The 20,580-nt window shown below is 31.0% G+C and overlaps 3 protein-coding genes across 3 annotated transcripts; all 3 read right to left on the bottom strand.

The window, feature by feature from the left end:
- Positions 1-1,487: 1,487 nt before the first annotated feature.
- LOC113867910 (U-box domain-containing protein 17-like) lies at positions 1,488-4,925 on the bottom strand. Its single transcript, XM_027503422.1, has one exon. It carries the CDS (start codon positions 4,032-4,034, stop codon positions 1,893-1,895), a length of 2,142 nt encoding a protein of 713 aa, XP_027359223.1. The 5' UTR covers positions 4,035-4,925; the 3' UTR covers positions 1,488-1,892.
- A 9,899-nt stretch (positions 4,926-14,824) lies between these two features.
- On the bottom strand, positions 14,825-15,988 carry LOC113872475 (fasciclin-like arabinogalactan protein 11). Its single transcript, XM_027510057.1, has one exon. It carries the CDS (start codon positions 15,892-15,894, stop codon positions 14,998-15,000), a length of 897 nt encoding a protein of 298 aa, XP_027365858.1. The 5' UTR covers positions 15,895-15,988; the 3' UTR covers positions 14,825-14,997.
- Positions 15,989-19,555: 3,567 nt separating this feature from the next.
- LOC113849352 (fasciclin-like arabinogalactan protein 12) lies at positions 19,556-20,501 on the bottom strand. The gene has a single exon (XM_027479215.1). The coding sequence runs from the start codon at positions 20,499-20,501 to the stop codon at positions 19,653-19,655; it is 849 nt and encodes a 282-aa protein (XP_027335016.1). The 3' UTR covers positions 19,556-19,652.
- Positions 20,502-20,580: the final 79 nt, after the last annotated feature.

The following is a 20,580-nucleotide window of genomic DNA, read 5'->3' as shown; positions in this document are numbered from 1 at the left end:
CCATTCATATAGTCATGAATACTTAATACTCAGCTGAAGAAGACACGCCCCACATTACCTCATCCATGTCACAAAAAAATCTCAAGAAGATAATGGTTATTATGGAATTGTTATGAGCAATTAGACTCATGTTTGTTTAATTAATACCTGCAAATTTCCTCTTAGTTTCAGGAGTGTTTAACGGAGGTGAGGGACAACTTAGGTTCAAATCACTTCACAAAAAGAGATGGTCTAAACAATCTACGTTGAATCCTTGACCATGGAATTCAAAATGTTGCTGGGGCATAAACATTGAAACTATTGTTTATCCATTTCTTTTAAAGAAACTAGCGTTACAAAAAAATCGTTCAGCATCCTATTCTTTACATTGAAAATTCGATTCCGTTCAATAGTTTTTTCTTATATGAGAAATATTAATAGGTGCCTAGACCCTGACTAACTATTGAAAAGGATTACAATATATTTCTCTTCCAATTTTCAATCCACATCTGAGATAATTTCTAAACCAGTGCTTGCAAGGACCCTTCTTACTTTTCTTTGGCTAAACAATTCCTTGACAAAATATCACATTATTTTTAATTTAATTTTTATTTTCAAGGATTTATATAAAAAAACAGTAAAATAGTAAAAAAAAAATTATACAATTAAAAAACAAAATAAAACAATTTGCCACTTTTTATTATTAAAAATAAAAACCAAACAAATTCTTAGACAAATTAAGGGGCTATTTACTTTTAAAAAAGTGTATTTTTATTTTCAGTTTCCTATTTTCTGTAAAAATATTTAAAAAGAGAAAAAAAAAATCTAAAAACGAAGGAGCCTAATATAACGCTGACGAGGTCCACGAATGGAAAATGTGATTGGAGGAAGGGTAATTGGGTCATCTGCGTGATTATGAGACAGAAGAATAAGTGATGAGTGTAATGGGCATCCTGCACCACTGAAAGGGGCCATTGGCAATTACTTTAATTTCAAGAATAATACCCATCTTTGAAATATCTTCTAAGTTACTTTTCAAGATCCTCATAAAAAAACTAGAAGAATTTTCTCCAAAAAGGGTACCCTTCTACCATTGCTAACACAAACACACATGGAGAGTCAAGGCACCCAGCAAGCATCTCTTCTGTGATCTACCTTCGTTCTCACTTTATGCCAAATAAAAAGTCAATTGATGTCATCGTGCACAAAAGAATACAACATTCATCCATACGGTCTATTCTAGATTCTTCTTTAAAGATAAATTAGTGGACTCTCCTAACTAAGGAATTATTTAGTATCCTGCATGTAACACATTTCAAGCATACTCGCGGGAATATCCAGCTAGACACAACTCAATCGGAACATTGCCAATTTCAATTCATTCAAACACGCGTCATGCACCGATCATTACATCAAATTACAACACACGAATATTGTTACGGTTTTAGTACCCCTTTAAGCATATGTCATGGTTAACGATATACATGCAATGGAAAATGCTAGGAAGATCACTTTTGAGGACAAATAATAAAAGATTGTTTATCAGTGTGTGGAAAAAGAAGTTCCCAATTACAAGTGATATGATTGCTTATGTGCATAGTTATGGGCCTATGATAATCATCGAGTGTGGAAAATAAGTAGAATTACCGTACGAGAAATCCCTTAAATTGAATAAACAAGGGGTAAAAATATGACACCTGAAATGGTCTTAACTCTTTTGTGGAGCATTCTCGTTCTTGCTTCATTTAACTGATTACATATATGTTGAAGCTAACTGCTCAACAACACTGGTCAACCTTTTAGAATACATATGGTATTGCTATAATTTCTTATGACTTTAAATTTCAATGAAAGAATCAGTAAAGACTTGCAACAAAAATTGGGAACTTAATAAACACAGAAGTATTTAACCACTATAAAACAGAAATGGACATTGGCACTGAAACATCACCGGCAAAGCTGGTATCCCTAGTTGTAGTTGAATTGCTAGCAAAGGCATAGCCTACACCTAATCCACCGTAATGTAGAGATGCATTCTCACACCTCTGAAACACTCTAGCAAGTGAAGCTGCTTTTCTTCTTGCCCGCTTTGTCCCTGTGAAAAGCAGGGTTTGAAGTAATCCAGCCAAAGCTGGAGCCTTAACCACTCTTTCTGTTGCAGCTGCGCCTCCACTCCGGCACAATTCAAGCAATGCTGCAACCGCATTCTCTTTACCTCTCGGCGTTCCACAACGCATCATTGCCATTAATCCAGCTACTGCTGCTTCCTCATTCACCACTGCTTTTGCCCCGATAGGCTGCCGTACGACCAAGGCCAGTGCACCTGCCGCTTCTTCTGCAACTCCTTCATTCCCCAAAGCACCAACTAGAGCTGTTACTGCCCCTGCCTCTATCATTCTACCGCAATTCTCAGTGTGGGTGGAAAGATTGAATAAAGCCGTTACAGCATCCTTCTTTCCTCTTGGAGTTCCCTCTTTCAACAGCCCCGCCAGGGCTACAACAGCTCCCGTCTTATCTGCAATTATTTTCTTATAGTCATGCACGGCTGATAGGCTGAACAATGTTGCAGCAGCATTTTCCCTTGCCTCCGTCGTGTGTCCAAATCTCAAAACGTCCACGATTGATCCTAGACATCCTTCCTCGTCCATGATCCGACTTTTGTTCTTGTCAAAAATGGATAAATTGAGCAGTGCAGTCACAGAGTTCTCCTGAGCAACAGCATTAGGTGATGAAAGCAAATTCCGAAGATGAGGAATTGCCCCTGCTTCTGCAATGAAGGCACGATTCTCCCTTCCAGTTTTTGCAAGCAATCGTATCTCCCGTGCAGCCACAGTCTTTCCAGCTTGTGATCCATTAGCTAGCTGTTGAATGAGAAGTGTTGCAGTGGCTCTGTTGGCTTCAAGGGCGGCTTTGCTGGGACAAGCTGATGCAAAACCTTCACCCACTGCATCCATGACCTCTGGCGGGTCAAGGGGAACTCCATGTGCAGCGCACCACTGCACAATCAAATTCCTCAGAGCACGATTCGGAACGAGGCGATTGTGGGCGAGCATTTGGCCTGTTTTCGGGCATGTAGTATGGCCTTCTTCCATCCACCTGGAAATGGAACCTCTGTCATAAGTTTGGCCTGTGGAAATTATCACCGGGTCTCTCATTAAATCCAATGATATTGGGCAACAAAAGTCCTTTGGAACAGTAAAAAATGTTTCAGCAATTTCCTGAGTAATCAATCTCCTTTTAGGTTTCTTCTGACTTCCATTTTCCAAATCAAGCTCATCTTCCTCAAAGCCAAAGAGCAAAAACCTGCAATACCTTGTCATAGCCACCAAGCCATTAAGCACAGAAATAGTAGGCTCAATGTCACCCTCATGATTAACAATCTGCTCCTCCAAAGCCTCAATTTCACTCCTACAACTGGTAGCATCCAAAATTTGCAACTCCTCAACATAGAAAGATTGAAATTCAGCAGAATCAGGAATCCTTCCGTTCTCAAACTCATCAAGAAAAGAGAAAAAGCGAACCCTGAGGGCATCATCTTTCATATCTATAAAAAGCTTAGCGCTCCTTGAATGCTTCTGCAAAAGCTCAACCTGCTCCCTAACATCCTTACTCAACTCAACATCCTTAATTGGAAAAACGTCCAAAAGGGTTGAAATCTCTTGGTTCAAATCATGGAAGTGACCAGAAATGGAATGGTTTTGAAGCAAAAGCCACAACTTACTCGATTGGGCGCAATAATCAAGCAGAATCTTGGACCGGTACAGAAGAAGGTAGAGCTCCTTGAGACAAAGCACTGCGGTAGGTGGAAGATACGAACCTGAATCACTCAAATACTCCAAAAGCAACTGGAAAACCTCAACTTTTCGTATCAAAGACCGCGAGTTCTTGCGCTGAAAGAAGAAAGAACTCTTCGAAAAGCACGATACAAGCTCGCCCGCAACCGAGACAAGGGTCTGAACCAACGCCACGTTGCTCAGGTCAACGGGGGCCAGAAACGCTTCCAACGTCGGCGACCTTCTCCGCCGGAGCGACGAGAAAATTGCCCCTGAAGCCATTAAATTAATCCTAGGGTTCCCAAATCCACGACGTGCTTCGAATCGTTGAAATTTCTCTTTGGGGAAATTGTCTTCGATACCCAGATGATAATTTTAGAAACCCAGTAATTTTGACGGAGAAAGGCAAAGACTTGCGGAACTTTCAGATCTGGGGGATGTTCTGGGAAAAACTTTCTCGTTTTCCAAACGGCACACGCAAGAGAATAGGAGGGAGACTATGAAACAGTTGTTGTTGTCGTTGTTGTTGGGTGGGTGTTTGAATGTTCAAAGGGTTAAGAAGAACCGATGAGGAAAGAAATTGAGAGAGAGAATTAAAAATTCAGCCGAATCCGCGTATGAATATGAGACACAGGAAAAAAAAAAAGTGACTGAATTTCCAAAGACTTTGTTCTCCCTATTTCTATTTTTTCTATCCTGTATGAATTTCGATGCAGCCTTCGTGAAAATGACTTTCCTATGTTTGACGGATTGATCATGCAGATTCTAGTCCATTCATTTTCTTTTTCTTTTTTATTTTTTGAGTTTGGTTTCTCTTTGCTTTGCTGCAAGACAGGGAAGAGCAAGAGAGAGGTGGTTAAAGATAGGTTTGGCTTGTCAACCGAAAACAGGATGGGGTTGGCTTTTGTGAGAAATTACAATTATGGTGTTCTTGGAATAGTTTGAGGTTTTTGCTGCCTTTTGTCAGATGAGGCTTAAATGGTAATTGATAGTAACACTAAGGTTCTTTGCTGGCTCTGTGTTGTGTTGTTTTTGGTTTTGACTTTGTAGACGAGATAGTGTGTGAGGTACCTTTGATGCCTTTCTTTCTTGCTTTCTTTGGTTATGATTTCAGACTTGCCCAAAGTCCACACTGTTTGCAGTTCCTTGGTATGTGTGCATCATGTTTCTTTTTGCCCCCACAAGATAAGGAAATAGGATGCATTTACTACCGTTTAGAGCTTTTTTATTTTTATTACTACTTTGTTTGCTTTAATTCAAAATGGGTAGATGACCATATATTTTTGAATCCCATATATTTTCTTACCTCGATTAATAACTTCGCAGTAATAATCCCTTGACAGAATTACCTTCATGCAGAGTAACATTGGTAACTTATGTATTATAATAATAATTTATCCCGATTAACTATTTTCTACTAATGTTGTGTTTCATATAATTTTAGCAGCAAAAATTATTATATTGTTAACATTTTTCAAAAAATGAGTTGGCCCATATTTTATTCTTGAGTAAATAGAGTTTTACTTTTTGGCTTCAATCATGAAATTGCCTTTGAATCTAATTGAGTTAAAACTCGATATAACTTTTTTCTTACTCTATGAATTTACTCTTTTAACAACATGAAAAATATATTTTTTTCAGAAGAATAAATGATACAATTATTTTAAGCACAAAAGTCAGACCGGGTGAATCAAACTCGTGAATTAAAAAATAAACATTCCAATGCGATGGATTCGTAAAATGCAGTAAGTATTTAAATTGATTTGAATTGTCTTAAAATGAAAAGCATAAAATTTGATTTAAAAACATTAGTCAGAAATAAATAAGAGTAATTTAAAAAGGGATTAAGAAGTAATGGGAGAGAAGAGGAAGGAGGGTTGACTTGAGAAAAGTGATGGGGCCATGCGATTATGAGGGGCGTGGAGGGTGGATTAAAATGGTGTGCTTAGCTTAGCTGTAATTTGGAGGTAAATGGCGAGTTTGTTTGGCTCTTTTGACCACAACGCACCACTCCAAACGCCAAGTTGACCGCTGCGAATCTCGAAGCAGGCCACTCAAGGTACCCAATTCTAACATCTAACCATGTGTTTTCCGTATAATAACTTCTTTTACTATTATTTCTCCTGTTAAATTTTATTTTTATAAGCAATATTAAATATATTGATAATTTAAATCATTTTTAAAATCATTCTTATTATCTTTATTTTTATTTAATTCCATACATTATTTTCATTTAAGTGTTTTTCTAACAATATTTTATAGAGTAATAAAAAGATTATTTTAAAAAATATGTATAAAGATATAATAAAGCTCGTTAAAAAATGTTTGCCTCACATTTATTTGTTTACATTTATTTCATTTATTAACAATATTTTGATAAATTACGTTTGTTTCTAAAGCTATCAAAACATATAAGCCCCGTTGATAAGAAAAAAAAACTATCAAAACATAAATTACGGGGTAATCACTAGCCAATTTATTTTCATTCTGTTCCTGTAATAATTCTAGTCGGATAATAATAATAAAAATTAGTCACATGACATATTATTAGGTGACAACTAAAATGCACATGTGATTAATATGTGAATTTAAACTTATTAAAAATTAAAAATATAAATAAATTATTCGTGCACTTAAAGTTTAACTCAATTTACAAAAACAATGTACAAATTTAACTCATTTATTTAAATGAGTTAGATTTAAAACTTGATATTGGTGAATAATTTTAAAAATTTTGATACATTAGTTTGTTTATAATTTTTAAATAATTTTTTTATTAATTTATCATTTAATTAATATTTTATATTAAAAATTAAATTATTAATAAAATATAAATTTATTTACATAAATTATTTAAGGTTGAAAATAAATTTTTATTATAAAAATAATTTTAAAAAACTATAATTACTTATTTAAAATACAACTCTTAAAAATTAATATTAAATAAATAATATACACATAATAATAATAATAATAATAATAATAATAATAATAATAATAATAATAAATATAGTAAATAAAATTGTAATTATCTATATATATATATATATATATATATATATATGTGTGTGTGTGTGTGTGTGTATGAACTATTCATGAAATATTAATATTAAGTGTATAAAATTTGAGTTTAAATTATTTTAATAATTAAGTCTAACTTTACTTTTAAATTTATTTATTTAACTAATTAAATAAATTAAGTTGACCAATCTAAAGTTGAATAATTCAATTACACCCTGCTAGGAACTACTGAGTTGTACACTATTTATATTAATGAATGTGTAAAATTGGTCCCTTCATATGACGACATTTTTTTAATCTAGATTTTATGTTGTTTAAATTTATTTAAATAATTTTTTTAAAGAAAATTTAATAAAAAAATAATTTTTGTTTATGCCAAAAAAATTACTCAACATAGTTTAAATAAAAAAAAAGTTTTAAATTTGTTTATAATTTTGATTTAAATAATTTTTTTATTTAAACAAAAATTACTTTTTTAGACTGTATGTTATGGATGTCGCTAAAATTGCAAAAAATCTAAATCTCTTTTTCTCCACATTCTTCGTACATATTCATAAAATAATAGTTAAAAAAAAAACACAACTACCTTCATACAAATCATAAAAAACGTCGCAATAGAAAAAATTACAAAGAACACTAACTACTCATTGCACAAAAGAGAAACATGTCTCTCTTTTCATCAAATTGGCTTCTTCTTTTTTTTAATATTTTTTTAAATAATTTTTTTATATATACTTTTTTGTCACATTATTGCAAGTTTTAGATAGACTAAAACCGAAGAGTTATGACACATTTTACAATTCCAAAGATTTTTATTCTTACGGAAGACAAAACTTATTTATGTCATTGTGTGAAAATAGTTTCATCTTTAGGAAGATAAAACTCTTTGTAATTGTGTCGTGCATTATCATTTTATAAATTTTATGTATTAGATGAAATTTGATATGATTGTGCTACGTGTTATGAACTTATAAATTTTGAATGTTGTACAAGTGAAACTTAACGAGGTTCTCACATGCATATAATCTCATGGACAAATTGATGTAATTATTACTTTTTATTTGAAAAAAACTTGTGTACAAAAATAATGGTCAAGATACATTTGCAAAAATTTATTTTGAAATATTTAAAAATCTTGAAAAAAATTGAGAGTACTTACCAGGTTAGTAAGATTTATTTATTATTATTTTCAATAATTATTAGTTAAAAAATATTTAAATAAGTTTAATTTGATAATTTTATTAATAATATAAAATATACTTGGTTAGTTATTTTAGTTAAAGTTGTTTAAATAAGTTTAATTGTTTTAATATTACAATAAATTGTACTTTATTTAATTAGTTAAATTGAATTTAAATGAATAACAATATGTTAAGTAAATTTGTACATTAAATTTTAGTTAAAATTAATTTGAATTGATTAATATATTTAATAAATTCATTATATTGTTACTTATGAAATATTGTTAAATTAAATAAAAGTGCAATATTACTTGACTAAATTAGAATTGATTAATTTATTCAAAAGATAAGGAAGAAAAAAGAAAGATGATTACAATAAAAAATCCTCTAAATTAACAAAATTTAAAAATATATAATTATCAGAGTTTTTAAAAGTTTATAAATTATTTTTCTTTTATATAAAAATTCCTAAATAATAGTATCTATAACATAACTCATTCCTTTCTCCGAAAACTCCAAGTAAAGTCTAAAAGAAGTTGAAATGAAAGTGAGGAGGGTAGGAGTTCGACTTAGTGAACACAACATGAAACCTTTCATGAATATTCCATTAAAGCCTTTTAGTTTTGATTGCATATCATCATAATTTATATCAATTTTCATAAGATTATCATAAATGTAAAAAATTATTATATACTCATATGTATAAATCTTTAGACTTGCGAATGGAAATTGACTTTTATCTACATGACATACTCAATTATCTATTCCCTATTCAAAATTTATCTAGATGACATTCTCAATTAAAGTTTTAAATTACATATATACACACTTACGGTTGGTCTGGTAAATTTCTTTGAAGAGATGAATTTTAAAATCCGTCTACATGAACTACAAGAGTTATACATTTAATGAAATCTAATGAACTAATATGTTAAATATCTTAGATCGATCATTTGTTGGTATAGCTTATTCTCATTATTGAATTGTTATAATTAAGCGCCTAGAGCCATGTTTATATTATTGAGTTTGTAATATGTGTATGTTAACCTACATAGAAAATTTCTTTCCGTATTTTACAAATATTTCTACAACTAAGAAAGAGAGAGAGAGAATGCAGAATATAAGAGATATAGAATATATTGAAGAGAGACAAGAAAAATAAATTATAAAAAATATAACTATAATTTATAATGTTATAAAGATGAAATTTATGTGGTATGCGATAATTAGTTGTTTAGGCACGATATGGGTCATTCATGAATAATATTTGAAAATATTTTAAATTTAAAATAAAAAATATTGAAATTTTATGATGTGTGACTCTATGAATAACGAAAATTATAGATAGCTTATCATTTAAGACCACGCAAAAATTTATTTAAAACAAAGGACCTTCATGGTGACGAGCAGATGAGTTAAATGAGATAGCAAGCATAAAACGACGTAACTTGGAGTACGAAACACTGTCCACCACATTTTGTGAAAAGTCAAAACCTAAAACGAAGCCACGTGGTGCACGGTCAATGCAGGACTTCTTCGAATGCGGAAGAAACAGGTTATGCTTACGTTGGATTCATTTGACCCGCACCAAAAGCATCAAATTGTTTGGTCTGGGTATATATTTGTGGTAGTGCTGTCACCGAGTGACTCACGATTACACTTAACGCTTACCACACGCTTTCATTTGTTTCAGTCATTAATAATAATAATAAGAATAATACCATTCCTTTTATTGTCACGTGAAAAATATTAATAAATAATTATTTTTATTAAAATTATAAAATTATTAGTATATAAAATTTAATTGAAACACATATGGTGTCATTCAATCATAAATTATATAGCAATAAAAATTATTAATTTTTATAATAATTAATATTAAAATTATATTAATGATATATTTTTAAAATTTCATGGCCATTCATTAAAACACTTCTATATTTGTGGTTTTCTTTCCTTTTCATGCAGAGATGTTTTCTAATTTGCATGTGGTATATTTTATTCTTTTATTTTTGCTATGCCATATTGAAATTCTTAATGGACCTAATCCAAGGGCACCGGCTGACAATAAAACATGAATATTAAAAGAATGTACTAGTTTTACCAATGGGTACAGTTTGAAGTTTCTTCTTCTTCTTCTGAACATCATGTGTTTGTACCTAATAGATTCAGGACAGGGTCGAGTAAATCATCTTAAACGAGAAAACTTATTGTCCGAATTTTTAACCTGTGATACAATTCAAAGTTTCCAATCTTAATTGTTTCTAGGCAGTTATTTTTATTGACAAATTCCAAACTGATTGGGGTTATTAGTTCACCTACTCCGCCGGCTAAGATGATTCACTCTGGCCACGTTTTTCTAAGCCGAATGGTTCACTATAAAAATATTCAAATATTATTGTTTCATAATTTACTCTTTCGAAATATAATTAGGACTTTTAATAATGTAAATTAGAGTTGCTGCTGCTGTTATTATTATTATGTGATATTCTATATAGACAAATTACATAATAAAAACTAAAATGAAGATGAAACGGTATTTAAAAAAATAAAATCAAATGGTGAGGCAATGACCCCGGTAGCATTAGAATGATCTGTACGTCTTAAGAGTATTCAAATGCATTAAGTGAACTTGTATCGACTGTCGACGTGGAATGAAAGGAAAATAAAATATGTGATTTGTTATTTGTTATGAATGCCATTGTAAATAATTGACAAGTTCTAATTTTATCAATTAATGGCTTGTATAATTTTTATTGAAAATGGAAGAGATTGAAAATTCTTTATCTTATTTAGTTAATTTTCATTCAATGTTTTTGGTACCAAGAAGGGTTTCTTAAAAAGTATTAGATTTAACATTTTATAAAAACTAAAATATATAGTTAATTATTTAACGTTTAAAAACTTCTTACTGGTTACTAGATCCTAAACAAAAAAGAAAAGTAAAATAAAAGAATCCTATTATTATAAGAAGCTAGGTCTCTGTTTTCTTCATGGACAACTCAATGGAAGGTTGGATTCATAGTAATGCAAAGGAGTTTTTCAAATCCCGTCATCCCAAGATTCCACTAAAAAAAAAGAATAGTCTCGTTTCTTGAGTCTCAGTCATTCATATCGCTGGTTTAAAGTTAGAAGGTAAAATTCTTTAATATTATTAGTTATGAACTTTTAGAAAAAGTCTTTATAAAAAATATGAGTAATAACTAATTTTTTCTCATAAATTTAAAATAATTCATCTCTTCAAATTTTAAAAAAATTAAATAAAAGAATTTCTCAAAAATTAGGGAAGCATAAATTATTTTTAGTTTATTTTAAAATATTATTATTTTTATATACTATTTTTCTTATTTAAAAATTTCTCCTAAAGTTTTCCAAAAATTCCTTATTCGATTGCGGCTCTCCTTACATTAGCGTTGTCATAGGTTTTTATCGTTCTGGACTCATCCCATATCAATGTTCTTAATACAACTTAAATGCACAATCACAAGAATTAATTCCTTTTAAATTCTTAGAGAATATATAAAAGAAATATATATCCTTCTAATTTGTAAATGTCAAAGAGCTGACATAACCTTTCCTATTACTGGTTTGAGTTTTTCTTCAAACAATTTGAGCTCAACTCAAAGTTGGTACATATGCCTTATATAATAAATAAGATAAAATAAAATTGACAGATACTATTTATTTTTGAATAGTCTAGAGCGTTAGAAATACATTTTCCTTCATATTGAAAAATACGATTGTAAAAAGAAAACAAAAAAGATATTGTCGATATTAATTTGAATCTTTATCCTAGTTTCACTCATTTCAACCATAGGAAGAGTGCATTGTGTCTGCATGAGATTGTGCCAAGTGGGCAGAGGTGGAAGGTGCGAGTGACCTCTTTGATTAAATTTGTGGCGTTTGGTAGAAATAAATAAAGGCAATGCTTTAAGCTTTAATGAAATGCCTTTCCTCACAGCAAAGTCACAAAGATTCATTCCGTTTACCTCTCTTGTAGGGTTGCTGTTTGCATGGCTAACAAAATGACCGACCACGGAAATTTTCAATTTCTTAATTAAGAAACACACATTTTCTTACCTTAGGATGAAGGAAACCCCCCAAAGCATCAATTTAATATTGGTCCCTGCAGCGTACGTACAAATTAATAAAATAAAAGAAAGGAATCAATAATTGGTCACTCCTTCTAATGTGCATCACAAGAAGAAGCAAATTGGCAGAGAGGTACTTATTAATATAGTTTAAATGTGTTGTTTCTATGGCTCAAAAGTACGCTACCCTTTTTGTTCTCTAAATGCTTCATTTAATTAATTAAACAAATTCATGGAGATCTTCCAAATCATATGGGTTTTTGCCATTATAAAAATGGAAATAATGAAATGATATATGTTGGAAATGGTCATCGCAAAAGCTGTTGAAATTTAGTATTAAGATTAATTAAGACATCAACTAAATTTCAAAAGGAGCAAGTAACTATATACATGAAAGTCAATTCAGCGATAGAAAATTAATTTAAAAATATATTTAGAATATAGACTTATATTAATGGATTGTTTGAAATATATATCTTGTCTTTTCATGAATTAATTTAAGGTTATATTTTATGTATTTATCTATGAAATTATGCTTATATATTTTGATAAATTTGATGATTTTATATATTAAAATTTTTAATAAAAATATTCAATTGAAGCTACATGTTATAATAAAATCAGCTGGATTGAAATTGAGTCCCCCACTCCCAAAAATCTAATCAAATATGCTAAAACCCAAGTCTAACTCAGTCCTGCAACTGACTTGATGATACAGGGTTTGTATAAAGATCATTAAACAAATAAAATCTATGGACCAAGCTTCTCCACCCACTAAAATTGAGGGAGATTAATTATGACTTTTATTTCCCCTTTTTTTTTCATATATTGCTTATCATATTTTTTATTATTTTTACTTTTTTTTTTAATCTCTCTTCTACCTTTTACAACCCCGAAAAATGAAGTGTACATTTGTCATTATCCAATTGAGAATTGTTCTTTTAAAACAGAGGGAAAACAGCATGGATTGGATGGTTGGTTTACCTTTTATCTTTCTAACCTAACTCGTTTTACAATCCTAAAGTAGTTTATGCATTTGCTTTACAGCGTTATTATTTATTTTAATAAATTAATAAATATTTTTACTCCATTCGAATTAGTTAAGTCATTTTTGTTCTATAGAAATATTCATGTAAGTCATTTACAATAGTTTTAAAAATTACACGTTACATTTGAAAAATGAAAAATAAATTTACAAACTTCACGTGTATAAATCAAAATTAAATATATATCAAATTTTTATTGAAATTTAATCAATAATTTATATTATTTATCTCTGGCATTTTTAATTTTGATTTTGAATTCTGTCTTTTAACCTTTCAAATGGGATAAAGTCACAAGCAAGAGTAATGATCAAAGATAAATGATACATCCCAATTAGGCTGTAACATGATAATTGATCCTAAAAGAGCTTTAGACTATTGGACCGAAAGCCCAGAACTTAAAACATAATTTGTATTTATATGCACGTATAATGGAATGGGTCACGAACCAAAAAATAAAAAAAAAATGGAACAAGTGTGACTGTGGAAATAGGCGAAGTCCAATTAATTGTCTTCAATAATTAATTTGATATATGGTAAGAATTAGGTTTTAAAAATTTAGTTCCATTATTCTTGGTAATTTAGTGGTAAGCCAGATGAATACAAACTGTTAGAAAAGTTCAAAAACATTCAACATTCAAAAATCACACCTCTCCTGGATAAGAATTCCAATCTTAATTTAACTCAATTGAATTTATCTAAAAAAGTTTCTTGTACACAAAGGTTGTCACAACCCATTCTTTTAGTTTTTTTTTTAAATATTTAATAACTTGAATCGTTTTCAACTCGGATTAAATTTTTAATATTGCATTAAATCTACATGCTAAAAAAACAATAAAATAATAATAATAATAAGTTTCATGATCTAAAGTAAATTTATTTGTAAAGTAATAAATTAAGATTTATTTATAATTAATTTGATTTTAAAGTACATATAGTGATACTAATTTACAAAGATATAAAATTGACCATATAATTTTTTAATTTTACAAACAAACTTTTAGAGAATATTTTTTTCAAAAAATTCTTAAAATTATAAGATATTTATGAATAATTTTACAGTTATAAATGAATCAAATATTAAATATTAATATGTAATATATTAATGTAAGAGTTCTATAGTGCCAAAATATGAACCATTGGCCCTTGCATATTAATTTGGTAGCAACCCCAAAAAGCTCTCGTGAGCTCACAAGAACTTTCAATAATTACCATGCATTTTCTAGTTATTTTTGGTAAAAGTAAGATTATTCTTATTGACGAGAGGGACAGAGAAGATATTCTTCACATAATAACAAACATACAAATGATCAAAATAAGTTTTTCCTTTCCTAACTAATGACGAATATTTATCGAGTATCATATATCATCTTGAATGGTATCGAATAAATCATTAACATGCAAAGCACTGATTAATGCCCATAGTAAGAAATTCAAGAAAACAAATTTTTTGGTTAAAATTAATCGTAAAATTTATTATTTTACCTTTTGTCAATGAAATCCTTTACTTTAAAACTATTTTAAATGTAATAAATATTTAATGTAAATAAAATATATTAATATGAAAAATAATAACTGATCCTTTTAAACTTCTACCTAAACAGATAAATAAAACAGAAGTTACACACACATTGAGATTAATTAATAGAAACATATTTTTCTGTTTTTTCAGAGTTTTTACTTTTTACACGAAAAAATAAGCAATTATTTTTACCAAACATTCACGCACTGCACTAATAAAAACGAAGAAGAAATCGACCATATATATCGTAAGCTACATGCAAACCATTAGATAAGAATAGCAAATAGGCAAATACAACAATGGATGAGGATCACTAACAAAACCTCTAACAGCACAACAAAATTATTGGACGAACCACTCACCCTTTTACATCCACCTCATATCATATCATATAATCAAAGCCACCCCAACAACAACACAAACCCACATTCCCTCTACATTGAATTTCGAACCGGCAGAAGCTTCCGCTGGCAAGTCCTTGTTATCACCACTATCACTATCACCATCGTCACCGGCGGCAGCACCGTCAACATTTGACGACTTCGTTTTATCGGTCTTGGTTTTGGCGGAAGGTGCGGGTGCCGGAGCCTTGCTAGGAAGCACGAGGTCAAGAGGGAGAAGCACCTTGTCCACCTGATATATGGCAAGCTTGCTGTCCGTGTAAACGGTTCCGGTAACGGTGGCGTTAACGGCGCCGGTTGCCATGCTGACTTGGCTGCCACCGTAAGTGGTGACGTTGAGTTGCAAGCGTTTGGAGTCGTCACCGGCTTGAGTCTGAACTGGGTTGGTGAGTGTGTCGAAGTTTGAGATTGAGATGAAAGAAGAGAGGGTGTGGAACTGAAGCAGCTCCACTTTTTGTCTGTCACTGAGGGAGTTGAGGAACCCTGCTTTTAGCTTTGAGAAGGCATTGTCCTCTGGAGCGAAAAGGGTCAATCCTCCAGAGCCTGAGGTTAGTAGCTGTGAGTTTAGTTGGTTGATCAATTGGGTGGTCTTGAGGAGGCGAACGAGAGTGGAAAATCTCTTTGCTTTTCTCAGAATTTGGACTATGTCAATGGAGGGAGCTTTTGGGATGATGGGTGTGGGTGCACCGGAGGGTGACACTGGCACTAGGGGAACTGTGTTGAATCCTGGTGCTGGTGCTGTGACTGGTGGATGTGGTAGTGGTGGTGCTGGGGGAGCTGACACGGGGGACTGAATTGGTGAGAGTTGGGCTGAAGTGTATTGGAAGAAGGCAAGTGCTAGTAGTAGAATTGAGGCTGAGAAGAGAGATTGTTGTGTCTTCATTTTGGTGTTATGATGATTGGGGAAGTGGTGGAAATGGAATGTTTTAAGAGTAGGACACTTTGAGATTGCTACTATTAATTGGTAGTGTTGTGTTGTGTGAGGAAAGAGGGAGAATGGATTGCCTTTTATTTTGAGGCAGGGGGAGAGTAGTTTGTGTATTGGTGCAAGGTTTAGGTAAGTTTCATCTTTCTTGTAGCAAGTAGGAAATCTTCTTTACCTATCATGGGCATAGAAAGGTGGTGCATCTTGTTTGATTAGTTGTGTGAGATAGAAGAGATTGGGAAGGGATAAAGGAGTAGGAGCTCATAAGGAAGGTACATTATTGTAATGTGCATGTATGCAACTGTTTTGCTTTCACATCTTAGTTACAATCAATTACTCTGTCCCTGAAAATGTAGTTGAAAAAGGGGCTATTGGCATGTCTCTATAGAGGCTGATTTATTATATTTGGCAAGAAAAGGAAATCAAATTATCAGTTCCCTAAGTGGCATTGTCTATCACAAGTTTTGGTAATAAGGACAGCGGAACTAAGAATCACACTTGAAACCTACCATTTTCTTCATGTACCTACAACTCTTCACACCTTATATCCCAAATTCCTTGGAGAAATGGATTAACGACTCGCGCGATTTTTGAGTTTACTTAGCTCTTTATTGTATCAACAACTATAAAGAAAAAACTAATTAATTAGTTGGATTTTGTTTTATGTTTTATTTTTAGTTTAAATAGTTTCAGTTAAAAGCAGCACTAGTTAAGAAATAAACGTCATTTTTCTTAATTTAATAAAGGTGTGTGCTACAGTACTTTAAAATATTTTTTTAGGAATATTGTATCCAAAAAATTTATATCAATAAAAAAGAGATATGTAACAAAGTAAAAAAAAATGTTATTATATATAATTTATTTAAAATTATATTATTTATTACATGATTCTATTATATAACTTATATTTAAGTAATTTTTATTTATCATAAATAAAAAGAATTATAACATAATATATTAATATAATAATTAAATAATTAAATATTAATAATAATAAAATTAAGAATATGAAAAATATAAATATAATAATATTATTTTATTTTTATATTTTAGTTTGTTTAATTTTAATTGTATTTTGTTTTAAAAATTTAACCACTCTTCAATTTGTTTAAATATAATAAATATAATAATAATAATTAAATAAATTTATTATTTAAACACGTATTTAAATATTATTAATTAAAATTTTTTATATACTGTATCTTAAAAATTTTTAAGGTACCACAAAATTTATATTAAATAAACTCAAGATGCTTTAACTTTGTTCTATACAACATTTGCTTTAATTGTATCGCATCTCAATGATTTGTAATTTCATTTAATAAAAATGAAGATTTTATTGTTTCATTAAGGCATAAATTGGAGCTAACAATAGGCCAGAGGTTAGTCTCTGAACAAGTTGCCTTGATTTTCCCACAAATAGGCTTTTTTTTTCCGGTGCTATATATAAGATCACTAAAAAAGAAAATGAAGTTAATAAGACACAAAATAACAATAATAAAAAAGCGCCCTGAACCTGGAGTAATCAAAATAGTGAAAATACACTAAAAGAAGAGAAGATACATTAAAAGAAAAGTAATTGTAATTATTTGAATATCAAATAATTGACCCTATGTTTAATATTAGGGTGGGCTTCCTTTATTTCATAGTTGAGAAGAATTTCTTCTTAGTCTGTATTCAATCATTTATTTCCTCCAATAATTTTTATTAACATATAATGGGAATGTATGACATTTCATATTATTTGTTTGCCGATCAATCGAATCAGACAATGACTATTTTCTGTTTGGATAAAGATATCCTTTCACAAGGATAAAAAAAAAACCATTACATCATTTTCCATAATATTTAAAAGATTACGCAAACAAATTACTGAAAGTAAGACATTCAGTTTGTAGAAATTGTTTTGATCGAGTTTCTCCCATTTGTACAAACCATAAAAAAAATGTCATAAAGAGGAAATAACGTGGTGTTTACGAAAATGGCTGCCAGCTCGAGGATCATTACGTAGTTGATGATTGTGAACCCCACATGCAGAGGGTGAATATTTCAGCACAATATATAATCGAAATTTATTTTCAGTTAGCGTATCTAAACATAAAATAGAATTTATATATATTTTTAAGAATCAAAATTAATTTATTTATATAGGGAGTCATACAAATACTCAAAATTTACATCAGAATTCATTCATAAATCACTTTGCGACTTGTATTACAATCCTTTTGCCCAAGAAGAATGTTTTTTTATATCACTTGCAAGAAACTTTTATATTGTGTTTAGATGAAAAATTTTAGAATTTTATATAATATGAAATTTACTATGAAGAATTTAAAATGAGAATCAAATATTAAAGAAGTTATGAATGATATGTAATTACAAAAAATTATAATGTCATTTAAAATTTTTTCTGTTTCACATGAAATTTTCTGACTAAATTTCTGAAATTATAATTATACTTTTTCTTTGTGTTCAAATATTTAATATAGTCATTTAGAATTTGTCTATCTAAACACTAATGCATGTTTTCAAACGTCCTTTTTACAGTTGAGACATATTTCAGAGATGTACATTTATAAAAAAAAGTAAAAGTAAACAAAAATAACTACAAACCCTATTAAATACGTATCAATTTTTAATTATTCAAATAACAAAGCTGTTTGAATCCGGACCCCTGACTATACTAGTTCAGCACCTTAGCCAACTTATAATTCATAATTAAAACAACAATTTAAATACATGTAACTCCAAAAATGCAATTTCAGCAGTTTGAAAGTCTTCTATCACCTCGGCAGCATAAGTCAAAAACAGAAGCCTCAAATTCATTTAAACACAAAACAATGTCCATATTTTGTCATCCAACACAATGTGATCATGCAACATACTTCAGACATTTTACTATATGCTCAAGAAATTTTGTTCTGTACAATCACCACTTGAACATGATTCTTGACATTAGAGTGCACTCCCCAACACTATTAAACTATCCCATGCTAGCTTTGACTCCCTCAAAATTAAGTTTCTATGAGCATTAAGCGTAGCACAGGGCTGTAAAACTGGCTAGAAAATGGATAACTCAATTTATTATATAGTCGACTATAAAAATAATTATTCATGCTATTATATTAAAATAACATTTTTAGAACTGATCTAAACACACCTTGAAATCATAATGTGTTTGGTATTTGTAGGACTCCATATGGAGATTATGAACTTCACACACATGGAAACCTTATATAACATTTTTACCATCAAATCTACTGCAGCAAAAAGCCAAAAGTTGCGTAAAAGAACTGCATTGGATAAACTTTTACAGCTCAGAGTAAGTAATGCCAAATATTGCATATGACTTCATTATATTGTATAAGCATATGCAATTAAATTCACCATTATAAAAATCTCATTTAGAATTGTTATAATAAGAATGCTTCTCCCCTTCTCCAAAGTCCCAATATAGAAAGATGACAATTTTTCTACCTTAAGTGTAGATGAAATGTTTACAATTTCAAAGCATAATATAAGAAAATCATGTAATCAATTCATTTTCTCACAACAAAATAGCCATAATTTTATTTGAAGAAAATTAGGCAAGGGTTCTCGTAGCTCTCAAATAACACTATTCCTCCAACTACTGACAAAACCAATAAAAAGAGAGCGCATAAAGATAAATTGACAAAAACAACACAGCATGTAAACAACCAGCAAATGGGTCTTCCTCAACAGGACAAAGTTACTGCTGCGACTAAAGCAACACCAAGGGACACCAACATTGATCCTTGAACGCTAATTAAATTGATGGAGGTAGCACTAGAAGTGGCCTTTTTTGTGTCTCCCTGATCATCATCTTCTGCAGATGAGTTCTCCTTATCAGCTTTAGGTGCCTTTGCCAAACTGGGTGCTGGAGCTGCAGCCGTAGGCTTAGAGAAGTCCAAAGGAATAAGCACCTTGTCCACATGATATATAGCAAGTGTCTTATCAGAGTAAACAATGCCTGTGAGGGTGGCATTCACAACCCCAGTTGAAATATTCACACTGTTCCCATAAGCAGTTACATTTATTTGATACCCGGTTGGGCTATCACTGGCCAGTGTCAGCACAGGGTTGCTAAGAGAATCAAAGTTAGAGCTTGAGACATAAACTGGAAGAACATGGAACTGTATCAGTTCTTTCTGTTGGCGCTCAGCCAGAGAGTTGAAGTAACCGGCTTTGAGTTGTGAGAAAGCACCATCATCAGGAGCAAATATGGTTAAACCACCAGATTTTGAAGTTACCAACTGTGCATTGATTTGGTTGATGATCTGGGTAGTTTTGAGCAAACGGATAAGTGTGTTGAATGATTTAGCCTTCCTTAGAATTTTGATGATGTCTTGACCAGAAGAAGAATCAGACATGGGTGATTGGGGTAATGAGGGGACTAATGGTTTTGCTGGTACTGGAGCTGGTGTGATAGGAGCCGGTTTTGCTGGGGATTTAGGGGCTGCAGCAGGTGACTGGGCTAAAATGGTGGTAGACAATATGGGAACAAACAGTACTAGGAGGAGAGAGAAGAAGATAATTTGCTTCATCTTCTTATTGCTAATGGAAAGCTGCAGATTGCTTTGGAGCTTTTGGAAAGATGGTAATGATAGGCTAATTGTTATGGCA

Source organism: Abrus precatorius, unplaced genomic scaffold (genome assembly GCF_003935025.1).
Source record: "Abrus precatorius isolate BTA unplaced genomic scaffold, Abrus_2018 Scaffold10, whole genome shotgun sequence".
In the NCBI taxonomy this organism is placed as follows: Eukaryota; Viridiplantae; Streptophyta; class Magnoliopsida; order Fabales; family Fabaceae; genus Abrus; species Abrus precatorius.
This window is presented reverse-complemented; position numbering and strand designations above follow the sequence as displayed.

Coding starts and splice junctions, on each gene's coding strand:
- LOC113867910 (XM_027503422.1), bottom strand. CDS start 4,034: ATGGCTTCAGGGGCAATTTTCTCGTCGCTCCGGCGGAGAAGGTCGCCG.
- LOC113872475 (XM_027510057.1), bottom strand. CDS start 15,894: ATGAAGACACAACAATCTCTCTTCTCAGCCTCAATTCTACTACTAGCA.
- LOC113849352 (XM_027479215.1), bottom strand. CDS start 20,501: ATGAAGCAAATTATCTTCTTCTCTCTCCTCCTAGTACTGTTTGTTCCC.